Genomic DNA, 21889 nt, shown 5'->3' with positions numbered 1-21889 from the left:
ACTCACTTAACTTGCCCACCAGAATGATGAAATCTCTTCATTATCAGTTCCACTTTATCAAAGTAAGTGGAGACACAGAGAGGTTCAGTAGCACAGAAAGGATAAGTGACTCACTTGAGGTCACTTTGCCTTGTTGAATTTTAATTACATTCACATCATATTAAATCTTGACCTTCAGGAATATTCACTTTTCATCTTATCCAATGCTGTGCACTTGTAGAAACTTGGTCAAAACTGAAAAATCCAATACTTAGTATCATGCTGTCTTTGACCAAAAAATGTTTTCACATGTTGGATGACATGTATTAAAGAAATTTCAATATTACAGACATGTATTCTTCCTCAAAAATTAACTATTAGAATTAGTTCAAGTTAATGTTCTCTGTTCAAATAATATGCAACTCCACAAGGCACAGAAAGCCTTCCCACCAAAGTTTTCTGAGAAGTGAATATACTTGTTCAATAATATTTGCAAAACCAACACCTATACCAATACAATAATGTCTTCTTATGCATTATTTCATTTAACATAAACAGCTATTCTGTGAAGGTGATATTATTACTCACATTGTACAGATAAAGAAATGAAGTTTGCTGGGCATGACAGCACACACCTGTAATCCCAGTAACTAGGGAGGCTGAGAGAGGAGGATTGTGAGTTCAAAGGCAGCCTCAGCAAAAGTGAGGTGCAAAGCAATTCAGTGAGACTCTGTTTCTAAATAAAACGCAAAATAGGGCTGGGGATGTGGCTCAGTAGTCGAGTGTCCCTGAGTTCAATCCCTGGTAGAAAGGAAGGAAGGAAGGAAGGAAGGAAGGAAGGAAGGAAGGAAGGAAGGAAGGAAGGAAGGAAGGAAGGAAGGAAGGAACTAAAATTTAAAGAGATTAGATGACTTGCCCATGATATATTTATCACTGAGTACTGGTTGAAATATAGTCAGGGTTTTTTGATGTTAGTTTTATATACTAGTTAAATTTGTATTTTGTTTTTTGTGTTCCTTAACAATAACCTACATTATTCAGCATGCTAATTATGTGCACTATTTTGACAAACTGTGTGTTTATGACAATGAGTAACCCTCCAGACTGGACAAAGAATGTAGAGTAAGTTCGAATTCTATATTTATATGTATACACACACATATATATATATACACACACATATACAAAATTTCAGATTTTGGAATTATGTCTTCATGTATCTTTGAGATAAAATTGAACACTTGTATTAAAGCCATTTTAGGCACATTTATGCAACAAGAAGACTTGCTGGTATTAGATTTCATCTTTCTCTTTTGCCTATGTCTGATGGTCACTAGAAGTCCATCTTTCTTGGACATTTTACCATTTTTTGCTGTAGAATTAACATGTCCAGAGAAAATGTGTTGAAAGAAATTGCAGAAGAGGTCCAATATGATGGATCTTGAGTTCAGTTCAATTCCATAATACCCATTTTGTCCCATTGTCCCACATATGGAACATATAGAAAAACTTAAATTGAGCAACAAATATACCACTGTGGTAACTTTAAAAGAGAATTTGAATATTATTATGTTATTGAAAAATTGGAAGGTAAGGGATTTATACAGTGATTTAGAATTAAGAGCAAGTTATAAATGCCATAAGGAGACCATGATGAACCTCAGGAGTTTTCAATTCTGTCAGCCATGTCAGACCAATATCAATCAGTTCAAGCGAGGTCATCAAAAAACTGACTTTAAAAAAAAAAAAAATTCCAAAATTTCACGATTGTACAACTTTAAAATTTGAATTAGTTGAACTGAAAGCTAAACTAATGGAGGTGAAAGTTAGGGTAGTATTTAAAAAAAAAAACTGGCAGCATTACTAATATAATTGCTATCTCTCTCTCTGGGATATCCCTCGAGGGCAGAAAGCCCAGCTGTGGGCTAAGTGCAATCCATGCTGCTCCAGTCCTGGCTGCTGTACCTGCCCACGCTCCCTATTGAAATCCTTGTTACTCCAGGGCCACTTCTCTTACCAATACAGAGGTGTTTCCAAGTGCATCTTCCCTTCCTGGATAGGTCCAAGGTGGAGCCAATAAGAAAATGGAGAGTCTGGAGAAAATAGTGAACTTTTTATAAAAAGAATTCCTAAAGCATTGAAGCTAACAAGTTTAAAATCCACAGGTCTTTGATTATTTAGTTTTTGTGATCTTTTGCTACTTTCAAACTGCTGTTTCTGAATAGACATTTTAAACACTGGAAACATCCAAGTTTTTGAATGATCACCAAATTTTCTTCCAGAGTAAATTTTCACCTCATATAACCCAAGAATTATATCCTTTGATTTTAATGAAGTCTTTATCCATGAAAGTTAGCCTATCTTGAAGAAAGAGAAAATGTTAGACTTGCTGATTTATCAATGTCTTCTTATTCTTAAAATATCCTGGAAGTTGAGGGGTTTTTTTTGTTGTTGTTGTTATTGTTTTATCTTCTAAGAGAAAATCCTTCTATACTGCAACATTATTGATTGGCTACTCCATCATGAAACCACGCTGCTTCTCAGGAGACTCTATTCATTTTTATCAATACTAGGACATGTCAGGCAGTAGCTAGATTTGAATTTTACATGGCATGTATTTCTCACACTGCTCATAGGACACTTTAAAAACACCTCTTCATATGTTAGAGAGTTGAATTTAAAGTTACCACTATGTCTTATTTCTTCAAAAATAAAATCAAGCTGCATATTTTCTTGTTTTTAGTATTCATCTGTTCTACTGACAGAGGTATAAGAAGTTAATATGCTCTGAAAGAAAACTATTACTCTATCAGTTCTTCTTTGGATGCTTGTTTCTAGGTACACTTTCACAGGAATATATACCTTTGAATCACTTATAAAAATTATTGCAAGGGGCTTCTGTTTAGAAGACTTTACTTTCCTCCGAGATCCATGGAACTGGCTTGATTTCACTGTTATTACATTTGCGTAAGTGCCTTTTTTGAAACTTCAAAGAGAATATAGTTGGGATTTCCATTAGTACTACAGTTTTAAAAAAATAAAGTTGATTTAGTATTTAGAATATGTTGGCATGACTTATACATTTAAGCTCTGGATCTTAAGTTAGCACCATAGAAGTATAAGTGATATTTCACTATAGCTTGAAGGCTTTTCAATAGTTGGAAATAAAACTTTCACATCAAATTTCATATCTGCCTTTCTTCCACATACATACCAATGCCCCCAAAATATAAAAGCACAAGCGTATTTATAATATGTCTTTGCAAAACGATTTGAAATAATTATAGGGACAGACAATTCTACTGGTTCCATAAACTTATCTTATCAATTTTATATACTCTCCATACCTTTATTTCTTAGTTTGATAAAATAATAAAAAGTAAATATATACTAGTATCCAAGTACTCTGAAAATTAAACTAACCAGTTAAAAGAAGGCATTTGATATAATATGAATTAATAAATTATTATTATTTTATCAATAAATGGGTATTTATGGCTTTATATACAGACATATTCTCTCTACCTCTATTTCTCTTTTGACTCCTTTTCTATCTTTTCTCTTTATTGCCTCCTTCATCTCTTCCTTCACTCGCATCACAAGCCTTCTTATCCTTGTATCCTATCCATATATATTCAGTAATGTTAACTATTTCTGCATTCCTATTGGTAAACTTTCTAGTGATAAACTTCCCTAGAAAGAGAACCCAACAAGTATTGGAAAGCCATTCACAATAAGTGACATGGTATGTGGAGAACAGTGGACCAACCAACAAACCTCATGCCCTCATCCTGCCTTTGGGAGTTGATTCTCTTGACCTATAGAAGGTGTAATATGGTGCAGATGAGGAAGAGAAGGGACAGCAATATACTCAGAGCTCCAAATGCTGCCTGTCTGGTCTTACTTTCATCTCTGAGCAAGATGATCCAAATCTTCACCACACCCTCTAGCCACAGTGCAAAAAAATGCATATTGATACTTCTGTTTCTTGAGAATGAAATAGCAATAATGGCAGGAGCAGTATTGAGCCCCATAAAATATCATTACTAATTTGCCTAACTTTTGTTTAAACGTTGCACTAGAAAAACCTTATCTTGTAGATAAAGACAATGAAGCAATCTGCCTTTTCATACCTAACTTTGGGACTTCACTCTTTTTCTAAATGAAATCCCAAAATCACAGCCAAGGTTTATTTCTTTGCATTTAATTCTAATTTACACAGATGCTGATTACATAGCTTTCAAAAGGACAACAGGGTGAATACCTTATAAAATTTAAATTTAGTTAATGATCTTAAATTATGAAAATAAAACTACAGTGATAGACTCCAATGTCTAATTTGCTACTTACAATATTTATTATTTAAAATCATCTTGAAGGTCTTTATAAAAGACCCAAACAAGCAACATGAATCCTGCTTAAGTCTTGAGTAACTCTGGTTTTATTCCACAGGTTTGTAGCAGAATTTGTAAACATAAATGTAGATGATTTTAATTTAAGAATCTTGAGAACTTTGAAAATTATTTTTGTAATTGCAAGTAAGGAGTGATTAAGGTGAAGTGTAGACTCCTTGTATCTACAACTCTTTCTTTGTGTCTTGTTACTGTGTCTGTGTGTGAACTCCCCTACTGCAGATATGTAACAGAGTTTGTGGACCTGGGCAATGTCTCAGCGTTGAGAACATTCAGAGTCCTCCGAGCATTGAAAACAATCTCAGTCATTCCAGGTGAGAATAAGGTTCAACACTCAGGGGGTACCATTGTGTTTGTCAGCGTCTGCCTGTTTGCTTCACATTCAACATTATAGAAAATCAAAAATTACAAGTAGGGCATTTCACAGAAAAATATTCTCCTTTTCTGAATATAAGTTTTTTTTTTCCAGCCATGGAGCTAAACAATTTCTTGCATGACACTATAATATACAGTCTGTATGATTTGCGCTTAGAGATGTTATATTTTTGTCTTATCAGTTTTACTGAGGAATTATTCCCTGTTGAATATGTCAATTTTCAGTTTCTTATCCAGTATAACCACTGATGCCTATATGTAAGCAATAAAAATCTTCTTTTTGCTAACAAAAGACAAGCAATATGATAAAAAGAATAGTGTGAATCTGAGTGGAGGATTTATGTTAAAGTGAACTTATACTCTAAGCCACCTCCAGTTTCCAGCAAAACCTTTCCTGCTTGAAATTTAAACGTATTTATTCAAGACATTTGTTTATAAAATGGACAACTGACCCTAATGAAAATGTGGCCAAGTTTCAAGAGCAAGGAGTAAAAAATCAAGACCCTTTCCTTAATGGAGACTTCCTGAAGACCATGAAGCTTCTGCTATTTTCTTTCATCCTAATGCAATGTGGATTAAATTTCATTGTTTGGATCATTACTTTTCTGCGGTTCATCTCCATAAGCTATCACCTACCATGAAGTGTCGCCCTTTTCTACCACTGCAGACTTTAACACACTCTACATTTTTAAGAATATTGTTGTGTGAAGCTTTTGTTATTCTAGATGTGCTAAGTCTTCATGATAATGGGCTTCCTTCTTTCAGGCCTGAAGACCATCGTGGGGGCCCTGATCCAGTCCGTGAAGAAGCTCTCCGATGTCATGATCCTGACTGTGTTCTGCCTCAGCGTGTTTGCACTGATAGGCCTGCAGCTCTTCATGGGCAACCTGAGGAATAAATGTGTACAGTGGCCTCCCACGAATGCCTCTCTGGAGGAGCATACTATAGAGAGGAACATAACTGTGAATAACAATGGCACACTTGTAAATGAGACTTTATTTGAGTTTGACTGGAAATCATACATTCAAGATGAAAGTAAGAATTGCTGATATGTATATTTATTCTTTTCATTGTTTGATCTGCCTTTTATCTAGGCATGGGTAATTAAAAAGGATCATGTAAGTGGTAGTAAACTTTTTGGAAATTACTTAATAAAATTACTTAAAATATATATAAAATTACATTTTTATTTGACATTCTTTTCCCCTGGATTTTGTTTTCTTTCATTCTTTCTTTCTTTTTTTCTTTTTTTTTTTATTTTTGTCACTGGGTATTGAATCCATAACCTTCTTCATGTAAGGCAAGCACTTTTCCACAAAATGACATCCCTAATCTTTTCCCTGAGTTTTAAATAATTTCTGGGTTGAGTTTTAAAGAAGATTTTTGTTTCATTGTTTTACCACTGGTTTGCTCATACATCAATTTTTAATTGATAACTATTCTAATTTTGACTCCCAAATGCCACCTTCTATTGTGTTGTCATTTGGGAGGCTAAAAAGAATTTTATCAGGATCTTCTTTTAACTGTATATGCTTCCTCTGGTAGTTGAGACAATTGAAGAAAATAAATATGTGAAAACCCATTGTAAATTCTAAAGTACTATGTAATAAAACACATTAAACATTTACTACAGATTGCCAGGAATTTTGCCAGAATAGTGGGGAAAATAATGGCAATAATATATGGCTTGATAGTGCTTACAGTTGACTTTATTATTTTATGGAAATCAAGCAAGACCTAAAGATAAGCACTCTTCTATTTGAAAAAGTATTGCATCAAAAAGAAGAAAATTATTGTCAATTAAGCTTCAGGAGAGAGTAAAATAGAAAGTTTCAGATAAATCAGTGAGGTTATGGGAATTGCTTTATCTTTATTTCAAGCACTTAGACAAAATAGTCAAACACTGAAATAGTCAATTCTAGAAGGATGGAAAAATAATTGTCCTAACACACTTTCTCTTTAAAATTGACAATAAAAGTAGAAAAAATTTTCTCTTTCTTTTCTTTAATTTTAGTATGTGCCAGGAGCAGTATTTCAAAAGCAGGGAATAAGAAAAATGATTCATTGAAAAAGGATATGTCCTTTTAATGAAAAATATTAGATATATAAACTTAGACTGTAGATGTGCTTACATATAGCTAGATTTTTATTACGTTAAGATGGTGAGTAATACTTTGGGAAAAAATGAAAGGAAGAAAGACTTTTAGTGAATGACTGTGTAGAACATGTTGGATTAGTCATAGAACATATCAAGACCCTGTCTCAAAATATAAAATAAAAAATGGTGGGGATATAGCTCAGAAAAGGAGCATTTGCTTTGTGTGTGTGAGGCCCTGGGTTCCATTACCAGTATTGGGAAACAAAAAACAAACAAACTGTTACTGGTGGTTTGATAATTCTTAAAGTAGTGATAGCATAATAAAAGAATGAAGACACATACTGAATATCTCCTTATAAATTTTGGAAATACCTTGGTTTGTTACAAATTAACTCTTTCGTGATATTCAATGATATGTACACAAATAATTTGCAAATAGTTGGAAATCTTCAGGTTAAGAAAAATGCATTAGGAACAGTGTCAGAGATGCTCAAATGTGCCCTATTCAATTCATGTGACGTCAGTAAGTCCACTGCTGTCCCCAACACCCTGAAGTCTGTTGTTTGCTTTTTATCTAAGTTGAAGTTTCTGTCTGAAGATGTCACCCAGGATTTATTGCTCATAGGGAAAATTTATTGAACTATTTTTCTTACACTTAAATAAAATCAAGAATATCTGAAGCTATTTTTAACTCTAAAAATCTAGGATTCTTATTTGCTCTGATGATGCTTCACTCGTTGTGACAAGTTATTTCAAACCAAATGCAAATATAAATAAGATGACTCATCTTTAAAAGTGATAGACAATTAAATTCAATGAAATTAAAAATAAGCATCATGATTGAAAAGTTGTTTTTTTCAAGGTAAGGTTTTTAGGTCATTGAATTTAAAGGACTTTATTCATAAGCACAAGATATAAAAAATGTATCCTGAAGTTTTACAGCCCTTTAATGGTATTTGATTTTAATTAAAAACTTAGAAATACATTTTTCTATATTTAAAGAAGTCAAGAGTCAGGCACAGTGGCACATACCTAAAATCCCAGTTACTTGAGAGATCGGGCAGGAGCACAGCAAGTTCAAGGTCAGCCTGAGCAACATATCAAGACCCTGTCTCAAAATATAAAATAAAAAGTGGTGGGGGTATAGCTCAGAAAAGAAGCATTTGCCTTGTGTGTGTGAGGCCCTGGGTTCTATTACCAGTATTGGGAAACAAAAAACAAACAAACCAAAGGTCAGTGGTTAAAAAATACTGATTTCTTTCTTAATGTTATGTTAGTACCTGAGGCTACCATTAATTTTATGTTAATAGTAAATAAATTTTGCACCATCAAGTGTCTAGTGCCCTTTTTACAACATCTAGTAGTTGGAGGGAGAAGAGGCCAATACTATGTCTTCAAATGAATTATATGTTGTACTTAAATGAACCTAAACTTAGAACCTGATTTCCTGTCTCATTTTAGTATTTTTAACCAAAAAAGTGTTCATAACTGAATTTCTTTTTTTTTTTTCAAACAGAGTATCATTATTTCTTGGAGGGTTTTTTAGATGCACTACTATGTGGAAATAGCTCCGATGCAGGGTGAGCCATTAATCTTGTGTATTTGTGTATGTGGTGTATACACACACATATGTGTACCTCTTCTCTCTTTCTGTAGAAACTAGCTTATAATAGCCAACTAATTTATTAATACTGATTTGCTACAGTTCAGGTTATTTATAAAGCATTAGGTTATTTAGATTACTAGTTAAGCTTTTCTTGTAAAGTAAGAATACTTTAGCTATAACACTGTTTCACTTAGGTAAGTATATCTTGCTAGGAATAGACTGTGGACGCACCAGAGGTAGGGAAAAGGAAATAGACATGTGAAAATGCTAATCCTTAAGAAAAAATATTTTTGTTAATGTTGTTAGAGACTATATAATTTAATTGAAGCAGGCTAGAGACCCCCTCTCAAAATACCCTTGCCATAATTAAGCTTCTCTTCTTGTCAGATGAGCAGGATGTCTTGTGGTTTGAAGCAGGTTTGCACACAAAAGATATGACAGATTTAGTCTGCAAGCTTGTTGTACAAAAAGATATTATCTCTGTTTTCTTTGTAAAAACTTGTGAAACCTGTGTCTGGTATAGAGGATGGAACAGAAAGCACTTGTCATATGAACCTCCCCCCCAACACACCCCACACACAGGGTGTAAAGTTCAAAAATTTCCAAAATCTTTGTTCAGAGAATTTTAAGCAAAAGCCCTCTCAGAACCCTGCAGTCAATAAACCTGCTTCCTGAAAATTCCTCAAGTGTCCATCCTCTTCCATCCTACTTCATAATGGTAACAACAAGTGACTAATAAAGTTACATTGCAAAAAATTGAGAATTATATTAATTGGTTATCAATCGTACTGTTATTCTTGGAGATAGCAAGTCTTCCTGGCTAGATAATGTTCTAAGTGTAAAATTCTACCAGAATGAAAAGGCAGAAGAATGTCTTATAATACTTTCTTTCCCCCTTACAGCCAGTGTCCAGAAGGATACATGTGTGTAAAAGCTGGTAGAAACCCTAACTATGGTTACACAAGCTTTGATACCTTCAGTTGGGCATTTTTGTCTCTGTTTCGACTGATGACTCAGGACTTCTGGGAAAATCTTTATCAACTGGTGAGAATCTGAAGCACTATTCACTGAATTTAAGTTGAAGTTTTCAGGAACATAGACTAAGTCATGAAAATCACACCACAGCATAATACGGTAGAGAGAGCAGAACTTGAAAGCCACAGATTTAAGCTCCCCTATTTTATAGATTATAATACATATTGAGCAGAATAATGCCAAGGATAGTAATTCTCTCCCATTCTCCCTGGCTCAAATCCTATTTCTTATCCTTATTGAGACAGGTTCTCTTTAACCAGAAGGCACAAGCTCCCCTCAGCCCTGTATCCCCCCTCGATTATTATCCCCCAGGTGGGAGGAAATGAAAAGGAGGTCAATGTACAAATACTTCTCATTTCTTCTTTGACTTTCATCAAAGTCTCAGCTTTTTGATGGAAGATTTTATTAGTTCTGTTTCATATTGGGTGAATCCAAGAATTTCCTCCTAGAAATTAAAGTATGGATACTTAAGTTAAAGAATGAAGAGGCAGAAGTGAATGAAATAGACTTTCAGAGAAGAGGGAGAGCCTGTGACCTGTGTAATTTGTATCAGAGTTCTGCAAGACACACAAATTGAAAGGTGAAGCCACCCCCTTAATGAAGTAGTTTTGAGAAACAATTCTGTTCTTGTTTGTAGACACTGCGTGCTGCTGGGAAAACATACATGATATTTTTTGTGCTGGTCATTTTCCTGGGCTCATTCTACCTGATAAATTTGATCCTGGCTGTGGTGGCCATGGCCTACGAGGAACAGAATCAGGCCACAATGGAAGAAGCCGAACAGAAGGAGGCAGAATTTCAGCAGATGCTCGAACAGCTTAAAAAGCAGCAAGAGGCAGCTCAAGTAAATTATCAAGTCAAATATGCCTTGTCCCATAGTACCAACCTCTTTCTTTCTTTTGGTACCAACTTTTTTATGGTTAAAAATTACTGGAGAGAAAGTAAAAGACGGTACCTGAGGAAACTGGTAGAATGGGGAATTAGTAAAGGTTTCTGAACATCTACTCAGTTTCATTTATTTTAATTATTCACTTAATTATTTTAAGATGCTTGTAATATTAACCACAATGGAACTTTCCCATGTTATTTTAGTTATTCTGAGATGCTCAGAATAAAGAGGAAAATGTAATTTTGGAGAGTATTCTTGGGCAAGACATTTTCACTAAGTGAATATACTGGCATTAGGAGAAAATTCTAAGGAAAAAAATCTTTTCTTAGAAAAAATATTGGTTATTATCTAAAAAGATGTTCATCTATTTCATAAAAGTAGCCTTTATCTTTCTTTAGCCAAACATTCACCTTTTAAAGTGGTTGCTTAATTGCCTTTATAAGGAAGAGGTTAAAAATACAATGTTCTCTGATTCAGTGGTATCCAATGGCATCTAATTGTCACCAACCTCACAGAGACCAGGGGATGTTAGAGGGATACTTGTTTTATACTGTGATTTCAGTGCTCATAGTTCAGAAAGTGCCTGTCCTGTCATCCCATCTGAGTCATATACAAACTCATGGTCTTTACTAAAGAAGAAAATTCATTCAGCTATATTAATTTATACACCAGAGGCCTGTATTGAGGGTATTCTGGGAACAATGATAATAATCAAAAAGTGCCATCTTAGTACTAATACAATTTGTGATCAAAAAAGCACTGAATGTCTTGTATTGCTTGGTAGAAAACTGCTGACTATCCCTCCTCCACTCTTCAAAATAGAATATCATGGAGGGGTGAAGAAGGGATTTTATAAGCATCCATCAATTTGATTGATAATATTTGAGGGCATTGAATAACACAGTATCAATGGGAATTATCTCATTCCCATTTTTGGTTTTGACCTCATGTAACTTTCCTTCTATACTCCAATCTACTTTTCAGAGGAAAGTATGCTAATTAAATCTAATTTATTAGGGCAAATATAATCCCCCAACGTAGTATGAATTTACGTTATTATTGATGCATAATGGATCCTTTTGAATATGTGGTCTGTGAAGCATAACAGAAACCTAATAAATGGTATGATGGAGAAAACCAGATTATCTCTGAAAGTCCTCATTAGGTAGAAAGAAAAAAAAATCACCCCTTACAGTTGCAGAGCATGAATGTGAGAATAGCTCAGTCAGCTAAATGTATTTTGTAAATGCCATGAAAATTCTTAAGACAATTAAAGAAAGATTAAGGACTTTTCTAGTGCCATGCTAAATCTATTTTTTCCTCTACATAGCAAGCAGCAGCTGCAACCACCTCAGAACATTCCAGAGAGCCCAGTGCAGCAGGCAGGCTTTCAGACAGTTCATCTGAAGCCTCTAAGTTGAGTTCCAAGAGTGCCAAGGAAAGGAGGAATCGAAGAAAGAAAAGAAAACAGAAAGAGCAGTCTGGTGGGGAAGAGAAAGATGAGGACGAGTTCCATAAATCTGAGTCGGAAGGCAGTATCAGGAGGAAGGGGTTTCCTTTCTCCATTGAAGGGAACCGATTGACATATGAAAAGAGGTACTCTTCTCCACACCAGGTACGTCATGGCTGAGTTTGCTGATGCATGGGTGAAAAGTAGAATACTGAAGAGAGGGAAAGAATTAAAATGGACCTAGGAATTTTAATCAATTGAATCAACTATTAGTTTTATTATATCTAAATCTATTCTTTCTTCACATAGTTAAGTGAAAAGTTTACTCTAGGTGTATTTGAGTCGACATCTTGGTATGGTTGAAGTAATGTTGGGTTGAAAGCCATGAGACCTGGATTTTCATGAGACTGACTGTTGGTATTTGTCTGTGACTAATGACATTTAATCTTTCTGGCCCTCAGCTCTTTTAACGACAACAAAAAATGTGGATCTGGGACTGGCTGATCAGTAATGTCCTTTTGGTTGTTTTATGATTTTATGTTGTTTTTCCCTGTAACATCTTTATAAGCCTTTGTGCATGTTTCTGAAAATATCAGTCATGATACACTTTATTGAGAAGCACATCCTCTGAACTTGAGAAGTCAAGTATCAAAAATGCTATGCCTTTTAGGTAGAACAGGAATAACAGTTAAAATAATTTTAGAAAAGGGGATTAATGATCTCTGAAAATGGTGGAATTCCTTAAAAGGAAAGAGCAACGAAAACAACAGTGGCCTTGCTGAGGTCTTGCGGCTAGTGCCAAGGTTCACAATATCCCCAGCAATAGACTTTATGTTGTTGCCATTTGAAATTGAGAAATGATGGTTCAGGGATTTTTTTCATTTTCTTTAGGTTGCACTCTAACTCCCCATTCTTTAATACCAGTGGCTAGAAACCACTGATTGAATTTAATCTGAATGCCTATAAATTTAAGATGTGAACAACTACTGAAACTGAAATGAGAAAGAGAAGATAAAGTTCTTTCCATGTTTCCATGGACTTTCTAGAAGATCCTTCTGTCAGGAATGCTGAGATTTCCTTCAATTTAATCTTTCAAAATGATTGCATGTGACAAAGGTGATATTAACATGATTTTACTTTTTGTTTGTTTGTTTCAAACTTTCAGTCTTTGTTGAGCATCCGTGGCTCCCTATTTTCTCCAAGGCGAAATAGCAGGACAAGCCTTTTCAGTTTTAGAGGGCGAGCAAAGGATGTGGGGTCTGAGAATGACTTTGCTGATGATGAGCACAGCACCTTTGAGGATAATGAGAGCCGGAGAGATTCCTTGTTTGTGCCCAGACGACATGGAGAGCGACGCAACAGTAACCTAAGTCAGACCAGTAGGTCGTCCCGGATGCTGGCAGTGTTTCCAGCAAATGGGAAGATGCACAGCACTGTGGATTGCAATGGTGTGGTTTCCTTGGTTGGTGGACCTTCAGTTCCTACATCGCCTGTTGGACAGCTTCTGCCAGAGGTGATAATAGATAAGCCAGCTACTGATGACAATGTAAGGAAGTTTTAAATAGTTCAGGCATGGCTGGCCCATTATTGCTGCACCAGCCAGTGTTTCTACAGAATGGATCTCTTGAGAATGATTCCTGGTTGGTCAAGCTGTGAATGCACCTGCATCTTGTAATACCTTTAATGGACTAACCAACTTAACCTTAAAACCTGACTCTCTCCTGCACAAACCTGAATGCATTTACTTATTCAACATGCTAAGGATTAATTAGACACAATAATTACTGCCTCCAATTGGAGGATTTGCTATATGCCCACACTGAATTTATATATCAGGGCATCCTCTAAGGCCCTGGTATAAAAGTAAATAAATGAGTCTTCTGTTTAAGTGTAAAGGGTGTATAATAAATCTTTCCAACTGATTCTTCAACATAGCTGTGCTTTAGTTTAGATTTTCAAAAACACTGTGCTTAAACAGACAGCTTCACTCTTACCTTAAATTTTCTAGTACTCATATATTTGTCTTACCAAAAAAAAATGCTGATATAGGTCTTTTCAAAACTAATAAAAATGAAGAGACACAATAAATTGTTGATACAAACAAATGAAAGAGTTGCCTGTGAACCAAGTTGTGTTACATGTTTGTGAATGTAGAACCAGATGAGGAATTTCCAAACAGATGCTGCCTCATTTTAAACTGTCCACTCACTTGGAAATATATCAGCATGATGAGGCATGACTAAGTCAGAATTAGATGACTTATTGCTCTGAGACCCTGGATGAAACTGTTGTCCATGCAGCATGTGTGTGTGTTTTTAATATAGTTTGTGTTGTCAATGACTACCCATGTCTTATTTCTAGAGAAAGAGATGGCAGCTAAGTATGTTGTAAAGGTTGGTATTTTCTTAAAATTAAATGGCTACCTTCTCAAAAATCAAATGCCTGGATCACTTATATGGTTTTTTAAATTATTAAGTTCTTATGTTAGTTCAGAAATAAGGATAACTCTTGAATCTATCTGTCTAAATATTTATCAACAATAACATAAGTATGTCATATTTCGTATAATTATGAAATCAGCGGACTAAAAATTAATTTTTGCTATATGACTGAATGGTTAACAGTTTTGACATTCCAGGTTAATGATACAATAAGTCAGCAATATCTGCCATCACCAATTAAATAGGAAAGTGCATGATGCATGTTTCATAAAATTCACCAAATCACCCTTTGATTGTTTGCTTATCATGTTGTTCAAGTTAATCGCTTAATGCATTAGCACTTTCTTTATAGGGAACAACTACTGAAACTGAAATGAGAAAGAGAAGATCAAGTTCTTTCCATGTTTCCATGGACTTTCTAGAAGATCCTTCCCAAAGGCAAAGGGCAATGAGCATAGCCAGCATCTTAACAAATACAGTAGAAGGTTTGTAACAAATTCCATTTCCATTTCAATCAACTTATATTGTGCCATTGGAAACAAATCTTTCCATTTGTGTGTTGGAATCCTCATTCTAAAGAGAAAGCAAGAGTGATTATTTATTATATGTGCTCCTATATTCTGGGAGCTTTAAAAGTTTATCTATTCTAAATAATATTGAACCCTAAAGACTATTTTCTGAACTGTATGTGGTAACTCTGAAAATACACAGTACAACATTCTGCTGGGGATTTTTAATCCCATTAATCAAAGCGACTGAGATTCTAAGTGTGCCAGCAGCACTGTCCCTTTTAGCCTCATCCTAAATACTCTCAAGATTGGCCAGGAGAAGAAGATCATTTTCACAAAATAAAAACAAATCAAAGGATGATTCTTGGACTACAGCGCTAACACTGACTACTTGACATTGACAACATAACCAGTCATTAACATCAGATTTTACACAATATGTTTCCCGAAGCATGTTCCTACTGATTTCATTTAAAAGATCAGTCACTTAACTTGAGGCCAGGTGCTGAGCCACACTGTCAATGCATAAGTGGAAAAAAACTCTTTCTTCTTACCTTTTCTCTGTGTGTATGTCTGGTGTCTCTAGGTGGCTAGAGTAAATCTTATAATTTTTTTAAAAAAAATTATTTTACCAAGAACAAATGAGTTTGATTTTGTAGCAAATGGAAGTGCACCAATTACTGAAAATAAATCTAGTAGATCTAAATAAATATTTGTGGTTATAGAATAAATCTTTCAGTTGCTATTCTTACTCTTTTAAATCCAGAACTTGAAGAATCCAGGCAGAAATGCCCACCTTGTTGGTATAAATTTTCCAACATATTCTTAATCTGGGACTGCTCTCCATATTGGTTAAAGGTGAAGCATATTGTCAACCTGGTTGTGATGGACCCATTTGTTGACCTGGCCATCACCATCTGTATTGTCTTAAATACTCTTTTTATGGCCATGGAGCACTATCCAATGACAGAACATTTCAATAATGTGCTTACAGTGGGAAACTTGGTAAGCATATTGGAAGGTAACTGTGTTCAGTCTTTTTAGATTTTCTGTTTAAGAAACTGTTCTATTTAATCATTTATAGCACTTTTTCAACCACACTTCCTGCCTCCTACTCCACCCTCAGGGACATTATATCTAGCTGAATTTCTACTTTTACCAAAAGCAATGGTCCTTTATATCCATCCATGCAAGAGGTGAGAAAGAGAACAGTAGGTATAGATCCCAGGTACTACTTTTAAAAAATCGATAGTGATATTTACAAATTTTAATGATGCAGAAGTCATTCATTGCTTAAAAACACTCTTTTTAAAAAAATGATAGTATTTGATTTTCCCTAGGTATAGAAGTCCAAAATAAAACTGTGGATCTTTTTCTTTTTCTTAATCATTATCTTTGCAAGAATAAATATAACAACTATAAAATGTCTCCAGCTTGACTGCTTCCAAGATCTGTGTAGTCTATGCAATATTTCATTTATTTATTCTATATTATTCCATAAAATATTGCAAATCCCAGGACATTTTATATATTGTATGATTAACAAGACTGATTTGGGTGAAGGTTGCCACTTCATTCTTTTGTTTGTGTACTTCAAAATGTAAATAATCATATTTGCCAGCTGACTCCAGTCAACTCAAGAATATTAGAAATATTAGGTTTCATTTACTGAAAGGAAGAGCATGGAAATGTGATGTATGCATTTTTCATAATATTTGCTTTGAAGTTGAGGATTTGTTTGTTTGTTTGTTTAGTACTAGGGATTGAACCCACTTAGTGTTTAACCACTGAGCCACATCCCCAAACCTTTTTAGTATTCATTCTGAGACAGGGTCTCACTAAGTTGCTTAGGACCTCTAAGTTATCTCAGCCTCCCAAGCCACTGGTATTATAAGCATGTACTACCATGCCTGGCTCAAGGTTTAAGATTTTTTTAAATTTATTTTTTAGTTGTAGTTGAACACAATATATTTATTTTTATGTGGTGCTGAGGATTGAACCCAGTGCCTCGCATGTGTGAGACAAGCTCTCTACTGCTGAGCTATAGCCTCAGCTCTGGTTTAGGTTATTTGATGGTTAAAAAAAAAAAAAGTAACATCCTTCAATGTATTATTTATATTTATAAAAATCTACTTTTATACTATGGAAGTAAAGTTATTTTTTTCATGTGTAACAAAATAATAATGATAGTATAGTGCACACACTGTGACATGTATGAACATGCATGACAACTGTCTGACTTAAGGAAAATGTATATAAGCTTATAGATAAAATGAAACTGTGTGTGAGCAAAATTTTATCAGTAACTGTGTTGTACAAAATCTGGAGAAAATGCAGTTTGATTTAATGACAAGAACACTGCCAAAAGTAGAATATTTGCACTCATATCTTAGTTTTGTCATCTTAGAGTTGTAAGCTATTCAGAAAGTCATTTCAACCATCTTGTGATCGTAATTTCCTCTGTATAAAGAAATAATTATATGGCATCCAGTTATTGGGAGTTCTGTGAGGATAAAAAGTGAAAAAAATGTATATGAAAGTCTTTAATAAACTATAAACTACTATATGCATGTAAGTTAGTAATGGAATTCTTTAATAAACTATAAACTACTATATGCATGTAAGTTAGTAATGGAATCTTTGGAAAAGTAGCATAAACCTTTCGTTCTAAGAGCAGATTTATGTTACATTCTTTCATTATCTGATGGAACTAGAATAATTTTGTTTTGATCTTAGGTTTTCACTGGGATCTTTACAGCAGAAATGTTTCTGAAAATTATTGCCATGGATCCTTACTATTATTTCCAAGAAGGCTGGAATATCTTTGATGGTTTCATTGTGACACTTAGCCTGGTAGAACTTGGGCTCGCCAACGTGGAAGGATTATCAGTTCTCCGTTCATTCCGATTGGTAAAGCAAGACAAAAGAGCAACAATAGCAAAAACTTTTCTAAAAACAGTGTTATAGAATAGTTCTGTCATGGACTTTACCATACAACCATTAGCCTTTCAAGTTCATATCTTTGTATTGTCAAAACTGTTCTTAAGTGAAAATATATATATAGTCCCACTTACTATTAAAAACCTTTATTCTAAAAAGTATAATCAGGTAAAATTGAATATGCTACTCAGTTGCCATTATGACTAATTATTGTTTCTAATCACTACTACAGTTAATATTTTCATTTGTTAGAAACATTTTTAATGAAAATGCTCCACCTTTTAATAATAGGCCGAAAATACAAATAGCCCTATGTAGCAGTGGATGACAATCAGTGACAAGATGTACATGCCAAACGTTTTACCAGTTCTACCACTGGAAAATATATACCCATCAAAAAAGAGAAAATTTGTGGGACCAAAAAACAAGTCTGTTAATTAATATATATGTCCTTGCAAATTAAGGAAATAATAGAGTCATAAAAATATTCCAGTTTCTCAGTGGAGGTGCATTCAGCTATATCAATGACCTGAAGTGGCATTAATGAATAATAAATATTTTTCCTCTACTTATATCAGAGCTCAATATGATTTTACTTAGCATACTATTGCCAAATGAGTATCTTTCAGTAGAGAGCATTCAGATTCAGTTGTTAATATTACAGTTTAAGGTATGAGGTATCTCAGAGTCTTCTTTGTAAAACAAATTAAGAAAATTTATTTCTAAGTAATCATTAAAAATTCACTCTCAGAGAAAATGATGTAACTGGTTAAAATATGGGATAAATAGAGTCTTCCTAGAGGATCCAAAAATTAGTCAGGAGCACTAGAGGATAGGGCAGTACCAGTGTTTTAAGCGATTCAAACTTTTATGGGGCTGGGGGATGCTGGGGATTGAACCCAGAGCCTCACACATACTTGGTAAGTGGTCTCCCACTAAGCTAGACCTCAACCCTAAGAGACTCAACTTCAGTCATCATTTCTTGGTAAACCTCAACATTATTAAATGCTTGTAAAGAGCATAATAATATGTATCATTTTTTTTCATTTTTCTAGCTCCGAGTTTTCAAGTTGGCAAAATCTTGGCCAACATTAAACATGCTAATAAAGATCATCGGCAATTCAGTGGGGGCGCTGGGAAATCTCACCCTGGTGTTGGCCATCATAGTCTTCATTTTTGCTGTGGTCGGCATGCAGCTCTTTGGCAAAAGCTACAAAGATTGTGTCTGCAAAATCGCCAGTGACTGTAAGCTCCCACGCTGGCACATGAATGATTTCTTCCACTCCTTCCTGATTGTGTTCCGTGTGCTGTGTGGAGAGTGGATAGAGACCATGTGGGACTGTATGGAGGTCGCTGGTCAAGCCATGTGCCTTACTGTCTTCATGATGGTCATGGTGATTGGAAATCTAGTGGTATGTATCCACTTAAGATACACATTTCAGAAATATATTAACAATATAACAGAATGGTCATTTTGTCCCCAAAATTCTTATGATTAGTCCTAAATATATCTTATCTCAGAAATATTTATACCTTCAGTTTGAAAGTATCACAATATAGAAGTAATCTACAAAATTATACTCAACTCCATTATGTCAATCATTTCATCACATTCATTATATGAATTGCAGTAGAGGGTCACATTGAAGACAAGTCTAAAAGAATATTCTGGAATCATTTTACAAATTCAGGAACAAGGGAGCAGGAAGTCTATATCTAGAGAGAAATCTACAATATGTTGTACATAGATTATACATACATATGGCAGTGGATGACAACCAGTTATAAGATGTGCATGCAAACACTTTTCTTAATGTTACCTCTGGAAAATATATAGATCCAAATCAAAAAAGAGTAAGTTCTTAGGGTTATTTAATATTTCCACTAATTCACATATGTGCTCTTGCAAATCAAGGAAAGAACTATAGTCATAGGAAAGGTAATCATTTACTTCAAATCATGTATAGAAAAAAAAAAGTAAGTAAGTTAGTTAGTTCAGCACTACCTTCCAGTATTGGGCTAACAAGTGGTGCGTTTCAGTGTTCCTACTGACTATGCCATTCATTTTCTTGCTCACTGCAACACATAACACTCAGTTACCCAATATCACATGGTAACTGCATTAGCCAACAAATTGTCTAGAGGCTCTAAGGCAAAATAAAGGATGGCTAGTGATGCCATTCTTTATTTTGAGATTGCTCTAATGGAGTAATTCTCTCTTAAAATTGGAATATAGCTACTTATAGTATGAAAAAATATAAATATATTTTAATAAATATAGAAGGAGACCAACAGGGTAGAGGAAAGGAACCAGGGGAAGAGAGGAGATAGAAAGGGGAGGTACCAGGGAATTAATTGACCAAATTGTGTTATGTGCTTGTATGAATATGTCACCATGAATTCCACTAGTATAATTATAATGAATGAATAAAAATTAATTAATGTATGTTTGTATGTGTGTGTGTGTATATATATATATGTATATATGTATATATATATATATATATATATTCCAAGGGGTACACACATTAATGTGCCAGTCCCACCAAAATAATACAAATTATTTACAAATAGTTCTACTAATTAGTTGATAAGGAGGTATCTATAAGAAATGCAGTATGATTAAGATACCTATTTTAAGCCCATAAGCCCATAATCCTAAATTTGAGCCATTTGAGTGGTGATTTTGCCTTTATCCAATTCAATATCTCTAACAAATAATAAACTACAAAATAAATATTTAAAGGCATAACTACAAACATTAATTATTTTATATTTAGAATTATATAATGCACACATAAATTTTTTTTCATACAGTTTTAAATTAATCATATCTTAGGTTAGCTCATTCAACTTCATTTACATGTGGGAAAACTTGAAAGCTGTAGAAAACATGTCTTTGCTTAAGGATGCATAATTAAATACTTATTAAGCTAAATCACAAATTCAGAGCACCCACGTTGGGATTGAACCCAGAGCTTTATGCCTTGAAAGCACACACTCTACACTGAGCTGCACTCCCAGCCCACCCAACTCCAAACAAATATGCTGTCATGTTTCTGTTTCATCTAATTTTAGAACATGGAGGTGCCTACAATTATAAGTTGTCAAAATATGCTCTTCATTATATTGAGGTGAAAATATAATCATGTCTATTTTTTTAAGGTCCTGAACCTTTTTCTGGCCTTACTTCTGAGCTCCTTCAGTGCAGACAACCTTGCAGCCACTGATGATGACAATGAAATGAACAATCTTCAAATTGCTGTGGATAGGATGCACAAGGGAATAGCATACGTAAAAAGAAAAATATATGAATTTATTCAACAGTCTTTCGTTAGAAAGCAAAAGATTTTAGATGAAATTAAACCACTTGATGATCTAAACAACAAAAAGGACAGTTGTATGTCCAACCACACAACAGAGATTGGGAAAGATCTTGATTATCTTAAAGATGTTAATGGAACCACAAGTGGCATAGGAACTGGGAGCAGTGTTGAAAAGTACATCATTGATGAAAGTGACTACATGTCCTTCATAAATAATCCCAGTCTTACTGTGACGGTACCAATTGCTGTAGGAGAGTCCGACTTCGAAAATTTAAACACAGAAGACTTTAGTAGTGAATCAGATCTGGAAGAAAGCAAAGAGGTAAGATGCTATGGACATGGGTAGGTTTAAATTTATATATGTGTATGTGTGTGTATGTATTATGTTGCCTATGTTTATGATTATATATTTTCCATCTAGAATTCTTAGGCATGACTTAAATTTTTATTTCATTGAGGAACCAAAGATAAATTGAAGAATAGCATACTAAGGTGTGGGTTTTCCCATCTTTAGGTTATTTATCAGATGGATTAGTGGATCATACAATGAATGAAAAAATAGAATCATCATAGGACTATTTAATCCTTACAATAATCTAGAAGGGAATATATTATTATAAGTTTTTAAATAATAAAGCTAGTGTAGGAGGTTTAAAGGATGCATAACTTGTAAGGGTTGGAGCTGAGACTTGGACTTAAGAGACTTTGTAAGTTTTCTATGTCTTCTATTGCATCACATTAGCTCACATACATGAAAGAGACCTATAGCAACAAGAAATAGCCTTTACAGCTCCTCTCACTAAAACTGTAATGTCCTTTGTTTTAGTCT

The 21889-nt window shown here is 34.3% G+C and overlaps 1 protein-coding gene across 4 annotated transcripts in view; it reads left to right on the top strand.

The window, feature by feature from the left end:
- Window positions 1-21889, top strand: part of Scn1a (sodium voltage-gated channel alpha subunit 1) — a 150437-nt gene that overhangs the window by 84590 nt on the left and 43958 nt on the right. For 2 of the 4 annotated variants that reach the window (XM_078017524.1, XM_078017521.1), the window contains exons 4-17: window positions 1014-1101; window positions 2818-2946; window positions 4614-4705; window positions 5532-5801; window positions 8381-8444; window positions 9373-9514; window positions 10143-10349; window positions 11725-12009; window positions 13010-13390; window positions 14638-14770; window positions 15561-15799; window positions 17531-17704; window positions 18790-19146; window positions 20900-21382. In XM_078017524.1, the coding sequence (XP_077873650.1) occupies window positions 1014-1101; window positions 2818-2946; window positions 4614-4705; window positions 5532-5801; window positions 8381-8444; window positions 9373-9514; window positions 10143-10349; window positions 11725-12009; window positions 13010-13390; window positions 14638-14770; window positions 15561-15799; window positions 17531-17704; window positions 18790-19146; window positions 20900-21382 (3044 nt within the window). The remainder of the gene's footprint in view (window positions 1-1013; window positions 1102-2817; window positions 2947-4613; window positions 4706-5531; window positions 5802-8380; window positions 8445-9372; window positions 9515-10142; window positions 10350-11724; window positions 12010-13009; window positions 13391-14637; window positions 14771-15560; window positions 15800-17530; window positions 17705-18789; window positions 19147-20899; window positions 21383-21889) is intronic. The other 2 variants (XM_078017523.1, XM_078017522.1) reach the window with 2 other exon arrangements.

The sequence above is a fragment of the Ictidomys tridecemlineatus genome, chromosome 7 (assembly GCF_052094955.1).
Source record: "Ictidomys tridecemlineatus isolate mIctTri1 chromosome 7, mIctTri1.hap1, whole genome shotgun sequence".
Lineage (NCBI taxonomy): Eukaryota > Metazoa > Chordata > Mammalia > Rodentia > Sciuridae > Ictidomys > Ictidomys tridecemlineatus.
Note: the sequence above shows the minus strand (reverse complement) of the source record. Positions and strands in the feature narration are given on the sequence as shown.